General features: G+C 31.7%; 2 protein-coding genes and 1 long non-coding RNA gene across 3 annotated transcripts in view; 1 reads left to right on the forward strand and 2 right to left on the reverse strand.

Annotated features, from left to right (window-relative positions):
- Positions 1-13,736, reverse strand: part of LOC139811721 (uncharacterized) — a 398,927-nt gene that overhangs the window by 59,943 nt on the left and 325,248 nt on the right. The window lies entirely within an intron of this gene.
- LOC139811421 (uncharacterized) lies at positions 4,695-7,922 on the forward strand. The gene is made up of 7 exons (XM_071775716.1): positions 4,695-5,064; positions 5,245-5,352; positions 5,784-5,923; positions 5,991-6,152; positions 6,257-6,346; positions 6,996-7,085; positions 7,230-7,922. Exons 1-7 carry the CDS (start codon positions 4,707-4,709, stop codon positions 7,617-7,619), a joined length of 1,338 nt encoding a protein of 445 aa, XP_071631817.1. The 5' UTR covers positions 4,695-4,706; the 3' UTR covers positions 7,620-7,922.
- LOC139811422 (putative nuclease HARBI1) lies at positions 8,004-10,227 on the reverse strand. Its single transcript, XM_071775717.1, has 4 exons — positions 9,445-10,227; positions 8,948-9,234; positions 8,259-8,841; positions 8,004-8,157 (listed from the first exon to the last, which is right to left on the reverse strand). The coding sequence occupies exons 1-4, from the start codon at positions 9,657-9,659 to the stop codon at positions 8,148-8,150; spliced, it is 1,095 nt and encodes a 364-aa protein (XP_071631818.1). The 5' UTR covers positions 9,660-10,227; the 3' UTR covers positions 8,004-8,147.

Here is a 13,736-nt window from a genome sequence, read left to right on the forward strand (position 1 = left end):
CACGCCACGCCCACGCCCACGCACACGCACACGCACACGCACACGCACACGCACACCACACGCACACACACACACACACACACACACACACACACACACACACACACACAAACTTCTTATATTTTTATATTTTATATACAATCCTAAAATAAAAAACCTTTTATGTTCTCACTTTAAGACTCCTTTAAGAGATCTTTTACTTCAGGTGATAAATCTTTTGGTGCTTTTTCTTGTGTTATTCTTAAATAACTAATTAAATTAAATTCGTAAATTACTAATTACAGGATCGGATGAAACTAGAAGATAATGCATTCGTTATATCTTCGTTAGTGCATTTTCTTGATTTCATTCTGCTGTTCTGAGCGCGAGCTTTCCTAAAAATCTTATTACTTGCTTCTTGCGCTTCTTCCGACAGGCAACCAATTGGCAAACCTAAATGTTTAATTATGTTACTATTATGTAGCAAAACTTTATGTACAGATGGTGGCATACTGTACCAAGGATACAAATTGAGACATAGTTTTGCGGTATCTAGACAATATTTGTCAAATTTCTCAATATTTATATCTTTGCCACACGCTAATGCTTGCAAAATGTTACCCAGTCGTTTTACCACATCTTTATCCAATCCCGTAATTTCTGCTACACTTTCAGCGTGTGCAAAAAAAGAACGAGCAACATTTCCCGTGTTTCTTGTCCCTGAGCCTTGCTTTACAACGTCAACGGTTAATGACAGTTTCGATTTTAAAGCCTTTTGGATCTTTTTTTTCCTTTCGGCTTTTAAAATTTTATTTTCTCCCTTTGCGAAACCCTTTTTAAAATCAAAATTATAACAAATGTGTAACAAATATTCCATACAACGGATCCAGCAATGCAATGTAAAAAGCCCAAATTTATAATTATCTTCATTACATGGAAGACTTTCAATGTATGTTATATTATTTATATTTTTTGGACTTACTCCACAAATGTTACAACAATTCGAGGACTTCTGACCAGTTAAAATGTTGCATACTTTGCCATCTATCATTGTACATTGGATGTCGAAAGTTATAGTAAATATGATATTTTCTATTGTGATGCATGAGGATTCCAGTTTGTTGAAGATATCTGAATAAAATTTATATTCATTAATTACAACTGAATGACTTTCTTTTATAAATTGAAACTTTATTGGGCGGCAATAACTAACAGATGATGGTCTTTCATTTTTCCAGATAATATTATTTTCAGCTACTAACTGAATCGGAACAAAAGTAATTATAAATACAGCGTTATCACAGAAAATATTTGTTATAACTTCATCATCTTCATCATCAGTATTAGCTGATTGGTCTTTTTCTAAACTAACGGTTTCTGCTAGCCATTTCTGCCTAGTTGTTTGCTGTCCGGACGCGCCATCCATTCCCTATTTTCCATGTAAAATTAACATTTTATCGCGTAATTCGTGGAGCTTTTCCTTACTTAACGTTAAAAGTATCCTTTTAGTGGTATGGTTTAATAATGACTTAACATCTACATTTGCACCAAAATCGTTGAAATTCAAATCTGTTGGGCAGCACTTCTCTTTTGCACTCTGAATAACATTATATGGAGGATATAATTTATTACCATGTAGTTTCTTATTATATGACCGCAGCTTGTCATATTTAGCTTTTGTTAATTCCAAGTCCATGTACATAGCTAAGATATTATTACTGTCTTCAATATTTCCAATATCTTCTTCCGTATCCGAATCGTCATGAAATTGATTTTGCAGACATTTAGCAGCTTTCATAACTTCCTCAACACTGTAGCTTGAAAGTAAATTTGCAATGCGTCTTTTTTCGTCTTTTCTGAACTTTCATTGTAAGATACGGATGGACGACCTCTTTTATTTGCATTTTTCATTTCTTTTTTTGATGCTGGAACTTCTAATAAAAGATTTGATGTAGCCTGTGCAATATTCTCAAATAATTCCTTTAAATCAATATTAAATTTTAATAAGTATAGTAATTTGTACTAAAAATGATAGGTTGGTAGCTCTGCTTCTATGGTCCTAAAAAAAACCATATTCGCGCGGACTTCTATTCATATCTTTTGTCCATCGGCACACACCTTTGTAAAACCTCAGTAGCCGATTAACGTATTAAAGGCATTGCTACTCGATCAAGATACTGGCGTCTTTCTTCTCATCCTGCACGCAATATCCTCTGGTGTGACTGCACGCTCTGCGATTACAGTATAGCTTCTTAAATTTGACCACTAAATCTTTATTTAAAAATGTCAAGTACTTTTGTTTGAATCGTTCTTTTTGACGAGAAACGCTATTCCATTTCTTATTATATAAAGGAAAAAAATTGTCACGTAATTTCTTTTTTATTTGCACAAGTTGATTTTCATTAAAATTGTGTTCAATTCTTAAATTGTTTAAAATTATATCCATATTTCCTATTTTTTTACACCCAAAATTCGTATTTCTACCTGAACAATTCCACATATACTCGCATAAAATATTATATTTTATTGAAAAATCCATCTTTTTTGTATGTTTTAAGAATTATGATTTTATTTAATCAAAGCGAAAGCGCTATTACATATTATATAAAGATGCAAAATTGATTTTGCTGATGATAATACAATCCATAAATGTATCTTAATACATATATATATATCGTTATGAACGCGATAGTACTCTATACGCAATAGGAAGCATACATATATGCGCAGCTTGGGACGAATAAATTCTGTGCGATCGTCAATTTAAGGCTGATGGCAAAGAACGAAACTTAGACGCTTGAGTCTGACGTGCATGCGCATGCGCAAGTATCCGAGCTCATGCCGATCACTGGAGTGGGGAGCCATAGCAGCCGAGATGCATGCGCTAGCTATATAGCAAGCATCCCCACTATGCCTACGGCTCCCCACTCCACAGTGATCGGCATGAACTCGGATACTTGCGCATGCGCATGCACGTCAGACTCAAGCGTCTAAGTTTCGTTCTTTGCCATCAGCCTTAAATTGACGATCGCACAGAATTTATTCGTCCCAAGCTGCGCATATATATATGCTTGCTATTACGTATAGAGTACTATCGCGTTCATAACGATACATATATATATACGTACATATGTATTAAGATACATTTATAGATTGTATTATCATCAGCGAAATCAATTTTGCATCTTTATATAATATGTAATAGCGCTTTCGCTTTGGTTAAATAAAATCATAATTCTTAAAACATACAAAAAAGATGGATTTTTTCAATAAAATATAATATTTTATGCGAGTATATGTGGAATTGTTCAGGTAGAAATACGAACTTTGGGTGTAAAGAAATAGGAAATATGGATATAATTTTAAACAATTTAAGAATTGAACACAATTTTAATGAAAATCAACTTGTGCAAATAAAAAAGAAATTACGTGACAATTTTTTTCCTTTATATAATAAGAAATGGAATAGCGTTTCTCGTCAAAAAGAACGATTCAAACAAAAATACTTGACATTTTTAAATAAAGATTTAGTGGTCAAATTTAAGAAGCTATACTGTAATCGCAGAGCGTGCAGTCACACCAGAGGATATTACGTGCAGGATGAGAAGAAAAACGCCAGTATCTTGATCGAGTAGCAATGCCTTTAATACGTTAATCGGCTACTGAGGTTTTACAAAGGTGTGTGCCGATGGACAAAAGATAATGAATAGAAGTCCGCACGAATACGGTTTTTTTTAGGACTATAGAAGCAGAGCTACCAACCTATCATTTTTAGTACAAATTACTATACTTATTAAAATTTAATATTGATTTAAATTAATCATTTGAGAATATTGCACAGGCTACATCAAATCTTTTATTAGAAGTTCCAGCATCAAGAGAAGAAATGAAAAATGCAAATAAAAGAGGTCGTCCATCCGTATCTTACAATGAAAGTTCAGAAAAGACGAAAAAAAGACGCACTGCAAATTTACTTTCAAGCTACAGTGTTGAGGAAGTTATGAAAGCTGCTAAATGTCTGCAAAATCAATTTCATGACAATTCGGATACGGAAGAAGATATTGGAAATATTGAAGACAGTAATAATATCTTAGCTATGTACATGGACTTGGAATTAACAAAAGCTAAATATGACAAGCTGCGGTTATATAATAAGAAACTACATGGTAATAAATTATATCCTCCATATAATGTTATTCAGAGTGCAAAAGAGAAGTGCTACCCAACAAATTTGAATTTCAACGATTTTGGTGCAAATGTAGATGTTAAGTCATTATTAAACCATACCACTAAAAGGATACTTTTAACGTTAAGTAAGGAAAAGCTCCACGAATTACGCGATAAAATGTTAATTTTACATGGAAAATAGAGAATGGATGGCGCGTCCGGACAGCAAACAACTAGGCAGAAATGGCTAGCAGAAACCGTTAGTTTAGAAAAAGACCAATCAGCTAATACTGATGATGAAGATGATGAAGTTATAACAAATATTTTCTGTGATTTATAATTACTTTTGTTCCGATTCAGTTATGCCCGTTTTCACCATTAGTGATATTAATCTAGGTTTACCTAAACGTCGATTAAAATGAACGTTGGTTTGAGCTCAGTTTAAATGTAATTGTATTCCACCAACTCTTGAGAGGCGTCGTTTAAGTGAACTTATACTCTATGCGATAAAACTTTTTTAACAACCTGTGATTGGTCGATTATGAGCGTAAATTTATGAAATGATGCATAAGTTGATCGTCGGTTCTAACCTTCTAGCAGTAAGGAAGATCGTGAAAATTGAGAATTTCGTGAAGTTAAAAATGAGTAATCCTAAAAAAAGAGGAACAAATTTTTCAAATAATGAGAAATACTTATTAATTGAATTAGTAACAAAATATAAAGATGTAGTAGAGAATAAAAAGACTGACGCAGTATTCGCCAAAGAAAAAATAAAGTGTTGGGATGAGATTTGTAAAAAATTTAATTGCGAATCAAATATATTTCGTGATGCAGTAACATTGAAAAATTGTTGGGAAAATCTAAAAAAGAGAACTCGAAAATACTATGCTGAAGAAAGAAGCAAATTATATAAAACAGGTAAGTTTGTCTATCATAACCTATATCCTTTTGAGAGTCAACCTAATAAATACCATGCTACATACCAGATTAATGTTATAATTTTATAATTTACTATAGAAATTACTATATCAATAAAAATTTTTTATCTAAAAATCTATATAACAAAATGTAAAATTAGTAATATATGTTTTACTATAGGAGGTGGACCACATGAAAGTCAATATGACCCTGTAATGGAAAAGATTCATATTATAATAAAACCTTCAGTTGATGGTTTGACTAATGAATTTGATAATGATAATATAGGTGAGTTTTAATAAAATTTATAGTAGGAAGTGATTATGTAATAGAGAAAATATTTAAAGTTATTCTATAAGTTCCATAACTATATTCTATAGAAGTTCCATGTAATTAAGTTGTTTATAGGCTGCATTCATCAAATTTTAAAGGGAGTACGTATTGTTAGTAGTGCTTAATGATTAATGCTTATGATTGATGTAAATTTTTAGATCCATAATAAGTACAGAAGAATATTCTAATCACAGATAATAATCAAGCTAAGCTTTTGATCTAAGCACTTATTAAATACTACTTTTACTAAACGCAGCCAGTCTCTTAAAAAAAATTATAAAAAAGTTAAAAATACGTCTAATAGAAGTTTCTAATGAAAAATTATTATAATTTATAAATTAACTTCGGAATTGTTTAAACTATTTGTATATTATTTTTTTGTTTAGAGAATAATCAAAATTCATATTGTGAAAATGAATTGGAAGATAATAATGATGACAGTAATACTCAAGGTAATACGACTGTACCGTTAGAAAACTTATTTGAGGAGATACCTTCATCTGATGCAGAAGATTCTGTACTAAAGGTTTATAATTGTAATTTTTCAGTTGAATAATATATTTTATTTTATAATTAAATATTTTTTTAATTAGTATGTAGGTACAACCCAAGAGACACCAGAATACACAGAATCATTTCCTGCCTTGGCAAGCATTAAAAAAAGGAAATTAGATGATATGAAAAAAGATATGTCTAATAAAAACATGCCATTTAAACAAAGCGGTCAAAAAAATAAGCAACATATCAATTTACAGGTATGTTAAAAATAATAATATAAGTAATAAAACATATGTTTCTCTTCATATTCCTTTATTTTAATATGTTTTGATGTTACAACATAAATTCTTATTTTTTCCAGTTCCGAAATACAAACAATTTTAATAAAAATTGTAATGTATCTGAAGAAAAAAGTGGTCCTTCTAAACCTACTATAAACTCAAGTAAACAGGTAATTTGTATATTATATAATATCTAAAATATATATATATATATGTATATTCAAGATCCCATTTATCTTTGTAATCTACTAATTTGTTTGAAAACTTTAAACATTGTGGTTTTCTATTAGCAGCTTTTATAAAGTACATAATCATGGTACTAACCATATAAAGTATAGTTTGAATTATATGTATATTTAATATTTATTTGTCATTGTATTTCTTTTAGATCAGGCTTGGGGAACTTTGAGCTCCAGAGCCATGACACTTCTCCATCTACAGAGAGTGGGAAAGGAGCTTCTTCACTGCATAAAGAACAGGCATGATTAACTTCATCCAGCATAGAAACCCCTTTCCCTCGTTCTCCGTGAATGGAAAGGGAGAAGTGTCGTGGCTCCAGAGCTCGAAGTTGTCCAGGTCTGTTTTAGATACAACAATAAAAAAGATTGGTTATTTTTTATGAGACATTTTGTATGCATATACATTGTATATATACAATGGTTTCAATATATCACAAATTATTTATACATTTGGAAATTAAATAATGCAGCATTTACATAATATATAGAGCCATGGGACGGTCTCGCTCCGCACATACTTGGCGCGAGACACTACCGTGTCTTTTAATACTTATATTTATTATTTATTATTACTTTACAGTTACAAGACATTGCAATTAATTGCGATACATCCTCAGAAGAAAATGAATGTCCTACTGATAAGGATGATTTTGGTATTACACAAAGAAAGGTAACATTATATTTATTATTACGTTAGTATATTATATATTTACAATAACTATAATACTTAAAAATACTTAAAAAAAATTATATAAATAAAATTATATAAAGTTATATTTTAATTATTAAAGTTTTATTTTAATTATTATTACAGATTGTAAATACAGGGACAAAGACGAAGGAAAAAAGTGCTGTAAACGTGTTGAGAAAGAAGATAAATAAATCAATTCAAATACGTGGAGAAAATGTACAATTCAATAGCGATTGTGCAAAGACATTTCCTCAAACAAAAAAAAATTACTCTATGTCGGATAAGGTATTAAATTTTGCAACATTAGCAAAATCAAAAACAGAATTAGTTGACGTTATGAAAGCAGATATAGACGAAAAGCATGCAATTGAAGTCAATATATTAAATATGCAATTAAAAAGAGAAATACTGCAAGTACAATTGATAGAGAAGGAAATTGCAATAAAGGAATGCATTTTAAAACGCGTGAAAAAGACTGAAACGTTAGAGGATATAGAAAATTTAAATATGTGATTTACTTCAAAAAATGATTCATAAAGTGATAATATTTGAGCTCACATAATTGCACTATATCCAATAAGTTGAGTAATTTATATATAAACAACTCTTTTTTAAAAATTGTTTAAATTACTCAAGAATAGTACAGTTAAAAAATAAGATTTTGTTTCGTTTATTTTGTAGAAAGTACCGTGATATTAGATTACAGTGATATTAATATTTTAATCTATGAGAGTAAAAGATCTGAAAGTTTAGTTTTTTTTTGTAAAAATAAGTTTATTTTTATGTTAATCGTCGAAGAGATTTAATATGTATTTAATGCAATGACATATTAATACAGAGAAAATATGAGCATAACCATATTATGTACTTACGGAAATATATATACTTGAGATACAAATAAGTTATGAATAATTAATTAAGCCTATTTTTCAACAGAAAATGACAGTTAATCTTGAAAATTATTACACACCAATTTTTTTATAATAAAAATTAAATGAACAATATTTTTACATTATGACATATTTAATTTTTAAAAAATATTTACACCAATCTGAAAAAAAGAACATATTATTTATTAAATATTAGATTTTTTTTTCCTTATTGTTAATTTACTATCATTAAAAAACATTATTTAATTCTGTTAAATCTTACCTTTGAAAATAATCATTAATAATTTGTGTGCGTGTAGCATTCGCATTATTTTGTACATTAATTTCATTATTAATATATCCTTCGTTAATTATATGATCCCACGGTGCTGGCAAGTTAAGAGTAGGATCTTCAGGAGGATCTTCATCAGCATTACGTCTTGCAATATTATGCATAACAGCTGTGGCTACAATAATTGTCATTATTCTTTGTAATTTATATCGCATACCTAAAGCCAAAATTGGGAAACGTCTCTTCCAAATTCCAAATAATCGTTCTATAATGTTTCGTGTTCGTATATGTGCTTGGTTATATACTATTTCTGCAGGTCTTTCAGGATTCAACAATGGAGTAAGTAAATACGATTTTGATGGATAGCCACTATCTCCTAATAGTAAGGCATTTCTATACATGTGATTTTCAAAATTAGCTCTTAAACGACTGTTATGAAAAATTGTACTATCATGCACTGAACCAGGCCACCTAGCAACGATATCTGTTATTTCTAAATTTGCATCACAAACTGCTTGAACATTAAGTGAAAAAAATCCTTTTCGATTTCGATATAATTCAGCATCTGGTCCACCTAAGAAATAAAATAAATTATGTAATATTATATTCTTATATACTGTCATAATCACTCATAATTAATAAGTATGAAACATTTATAAATAGTCGAATTTTTGTATTACCAAAAGATTGAACACGTATATGTGTACAATCAATACATCCTACAATTTTTGGAAATCGAGCAATATTATAAAATTTTAATTGCTCTCTTCGAATTTCCTCTTCAGTTGATGGGAAATGTATATAACGAGGTCTCAAACGAGCAATTGCTTCACTGACTCTGTGTACAATTCGTTGTGCACTTGTTGTGCTGACTCCCCCGAAATCTCCCATTGTAATTAAAAAAGATCCCGTTGCGTATAAACGCAATGTTAAAAGTAATTGGCACATTGGTGATATTGCATTATTTCTTTAAATATAAAAAGATATAAACTTAAACAGACAAATAGTTTTATATATATATATATATATATATATGTTAAGGATGCATGTTCAGAATATAGATTAACAAACCATTAATTAAAATATAAGTAAAGTTTCTTTAAAAAAAGTATTTATATATAATATATATGTATATGTGTTAATCACTTGCGTTTATAAAATATTCCGTCTTACATACCTTTCAGTCCTAAATACTAATTCTCCGTGTATATGATTTAATATTGTTATTACAGTTTCTTTGTTTAAACGAAATCTTATTTTAAACTCAATGTCATCTAATTCTATGAAATAATTGACTCGTTCTTTAAAAATTCTTGGTCTTCGATATAAAATATTGATTATATCTTCATCATCGGAAGAAGATAAAATATCTGCATAATTGTAATGTGCCATTCCTATTAATAAAAATATTTTTTTGTAACTATGTAAAATGTTTTTATGTGTAAATTTATATATCTTATTTATTCTATTTATATAAATTTATATTTTTTTATATCATAATATTATATATTTGAATATTTAACAAGAAATATAAACAAGTTAACAAAGTAAAATACTGTTACAAGTTAAAATAACATTAATGGTAAAATTATGGTTATTACAACAAATTCTACAATTGGTATAAATTATGGTATTTAGCATAAGTTTCTGAAAATAAAAAGATATATACGATACCGCGTAAAATATTTTACTGTAATATAATTTATTTCGACGTTTATAACCTCTTTGTATGTCTATACACACATTGAATCTCTATATTTCATACTAGTTATTTTTTTAAACTTCGTTTATCGTAGCTGAACGGCCAAAATTGAGCGTTCAAAATGAACTCAGTTTATTGCCGTTTAAATTTTGAACTAAACATGGTGGGAATGGAAATATGCGATAAACCAAGATTAAGCAAATGTCACTAGAGTTTAAGTTTTGAACCGAGTTGGTGAAACGGGCATTAGTAGCTGAAAATAATATTATCTGGAAAAATGAAAGACCATCATCTGTTAGTTATTGCCGCCCAATAAAGTTTCAATTTATAAAAGAAAGTCATTCAGTTGTAATTAATGAATATAAATTTTATTCAGATATCTTCAACAAACTGGAATTCTCATGCATCACAATAGAAAATATCATATTTACTATAACTTTCGACATCCAATGTACAATGATAGATGGCAAAGTATGCAACATTTTAACTGGTCAGAAATCCTCGAATTGTTGTAACATTTGTGGAGTAAGTCCAAAAAATATAAATAATATAACATACATTAAAAGTCTAATAAGGCATATAATATGGCAATCTGTTACAAAAATCGTTTAACCTGAGATACTTACATGTATAGAAACGTCACATCCGCCTCCGATACAGCACAAAGAGAAACAGGAGGGCGGTCAGAACGGTCACAAGATTTCTGTAAAAATAAAATATTTTGTATTAATGATTACACATGCACTGACTGTATTCTTTTATTAAAATCTAAACTACTACGCACAAACTCTTCCGTAACGTATATTACGCAGTACGCCTATTCTGTAACTCTTAACGACACTTCGTTATCGTTGCAATGTCTTTGCGCAGCTTTTTCACGTAGTAAAACATTATAACGATAACAAATTGTCGTTATGAGTTAAAGAATAAGCCTGCGTTGATTAAAGTTTAAAGTTACATACGTATCTAAGTTTAATATCAATAAACTTAGCATAAAGTAAGCTTGTGCAGTAGCCCAAAGTTATATTTGTTTGAAAATTAATATTACTTACATATCTTAACGCCTTGGATTGCACCGTGCTGGTCTGCGCTGTCCCACGTTTGTATCGATCGAAAGAGTTTATCGGTTAACCTCACTTCAAAACTATCTCACTTGTCTATTGATTGCATACATGAATGTGCGGATAATAATAAATCCAAAGTTCCTATTGGAGGAACCAACGGAAAGAGTACGGAAACAGCTGATCGAGAATAAGCATGGTTTTAAGTACGGTCTTCGCCAAAGCGATCTCAAATCAAATAAGACTTCCTTGAGCGAAATCTTCTTCGTGAAGATCGCCTTGTTTCACGACTATGAAATCTACCAATCTTAAGACGATTTGATTGAATAAGGCCGCCTTGACCAAAATCGTCTTAAGAGCAAATTTGAGATTCGACTATGAATACGGCCCTAAGTGCCGCGTTCGGCCGTATTCAATCTCGCGAGTTACGAGTGATCTGCGCCGTGCTTGGCCGTCACCCCTCGCGAGAGAATCGTATTCAATCTCGCGAGTTGCGAATGATCTGCGCCGCGCTCGGCCGTCATCCCTCGCGAGAGACAAGTGCAACTTCGCGGGTTGCGAGTGATCTGCGCTGCGCTCAGCCGTCACCCCTCGCGAAAGTTCAAGGCTCAAGTGCAATCTCGCCGATTGCGAGTGATCTGCGCCGCGCTTGGCCGTCACCCTTCGCGAGAGTTTAAGTGCAATCTTGCGGGTTGCGAGTGATCTGCGCCGTGATCGGCCGTCCTCCATCGCGAGAAAAACTCAGATACCACGTTGTGCGTGTAAAGTGCCACGTTCGGCCGTTCTACCGCGTGCAAGACATTCCGCGATCATTTCTGTAAGCGCCTCGTGCGCCGTGCGCCGTTATCGGCCATTTTGGTGTAAAGCCGCCGTGTCACCGTTCAACACGGCCATTCGAATAACAAGTGCCAGCATTGTGGTGTTCAAGTGAAACCATGTTTGTGACACCTCAGCAAATAAAGACCTCTCTCACAGTACAAACAACACGATTTAAACTGACTGTGTTTGAAAGCGCGATGAGACATTGAGCAGAGAAGGGTGAATATTGCCATCTATGATATTTCATAGAAAGTACTAGCGATTTTGTAAACTCACTTCAGTTGGCGAATCTAGTTCCCTAGAAAAATTGTATAGCGTAAAGCGCTAGAGGCGCGACGTATCGATATTCAATTCATGTAATGGCCGCGTGAAGAAGAAAGCGCGCGTGCATGCACAAGCTTGCGGCCCGGGCAACCGGCGTTATTCGTTTCTTGTTTGTCAATAAGTGAAGACATGTTTCTGACTTTCTGCCGTATAATCTGAATTCGGTATATTGAATGCGAGTCATTCTAACTACAAGTTGTGATACTTATATAATCGAATGAGAAGTATGAGAGGATCCGAGGGACTATAATGAGAAGTACGAGAGGATCTGAGGGACTGTAATTGGCACACGGCAGGATCAGGGCTCGATATCATTCTCAGACGTATGAGAGATCAACGCCATTACTCCGTTTCTTGATGATGACGACACATTCTGGAGAGACCAAGGGAGCGACTATTATGGACATAGTCCGTTCGGATCTTTTCTGGAAGTGTATTCAAATACGGTAGACATCAGAATACAGGTAACTCTTAGATTTCTGAATAAGAATCATTGATCCTCATAAACAGTATCGGTTACGATCATTGATTCCAGAAATCTCGAGAGATCTACCGTTCAGTAAAGGACATAAAAAAGGCTTCAGCACTCAGCGAAGCATTTTATCGACGGGAACGATAATCGTTCATTTCACTTGAGTACTCAAGATATTTATTTACGGGTTGCAACCATTTTTTTGACTGTTCATTCTTGCTATTTCATTTTGGCCAAGTAAAGTAAATTATGTAAGCTTACGACACGTTTAATTCTATTTTGGGTGATAATTAATTTCACATATTTCTTTATATACATATTGCGAAGAGATTCATTTGTTTAATCAATACGAATTAATGCGTCAAATGTTTAAGATAAGATGTATATTGCTTCAATTGTTCTGGACAAGATTCGCCATAAAATTCAACGCTCATTTCTTCAGAAATTATATTCAACGGTGTAACACACAATACATCGATTCATATGAAATACTTTAAATCTTCGTTGCGTTTTCACGAATCGATGTTGAATTAATGCGTTTAATAAAGATTATTATTTAACGCATTATTTACTTATAAAAATTTATGTATAAGATTATTTTGGTTCATTATTAATTATGATATCAGTTTCTTGTCATGTCTAATAGTCTTTTCAGTGATTAAATAATTTAAAAGATACATTTAAGTATATTATATCATATTAATTCTTTCGTTATAATTACCTTGTGATATATTATTATTTTACATTTCAAGTTTCAAATTGAAATCATACAGTCAACTAATGTTTATATTCCTGTCATTGAACGGACTATTACAATGTGAATTATATATTGTTTCTTGATTAATATGATTATTTAACTTGCCATAATGGTTTATGAATACGATTGAAAATTATCCTGCTATATTCTAAATATATTTTATTTTGTCAACAACTAATACTCAGTGTTTCCTTCACCGCCATAGCCCACGATCTATACGGGTTGTGTACAGACTGAAATTGCCCGTTCTGCGAACCTACGATCCTACCGCGCACCTAAACGAAGCGCGAACCTCCCTACCCCGCACCGCATTGAAACAAATCTGGCTTCTGAC

This window comes from Temnothorax longispinosus, chromosome 4 (assembly GCF_030848805.1).
Source record: "Temnothorax longispinosus isolate EJ_2023e chromosome 4, Tlon_JGU_v1, whole genome shotgun sequence".
NCBI lineage: Eukaryota > Metazoa > Arthropoda > Insecta > Hymenoptera > Formicidae > Temnothorax > Temnothorax longispinosus.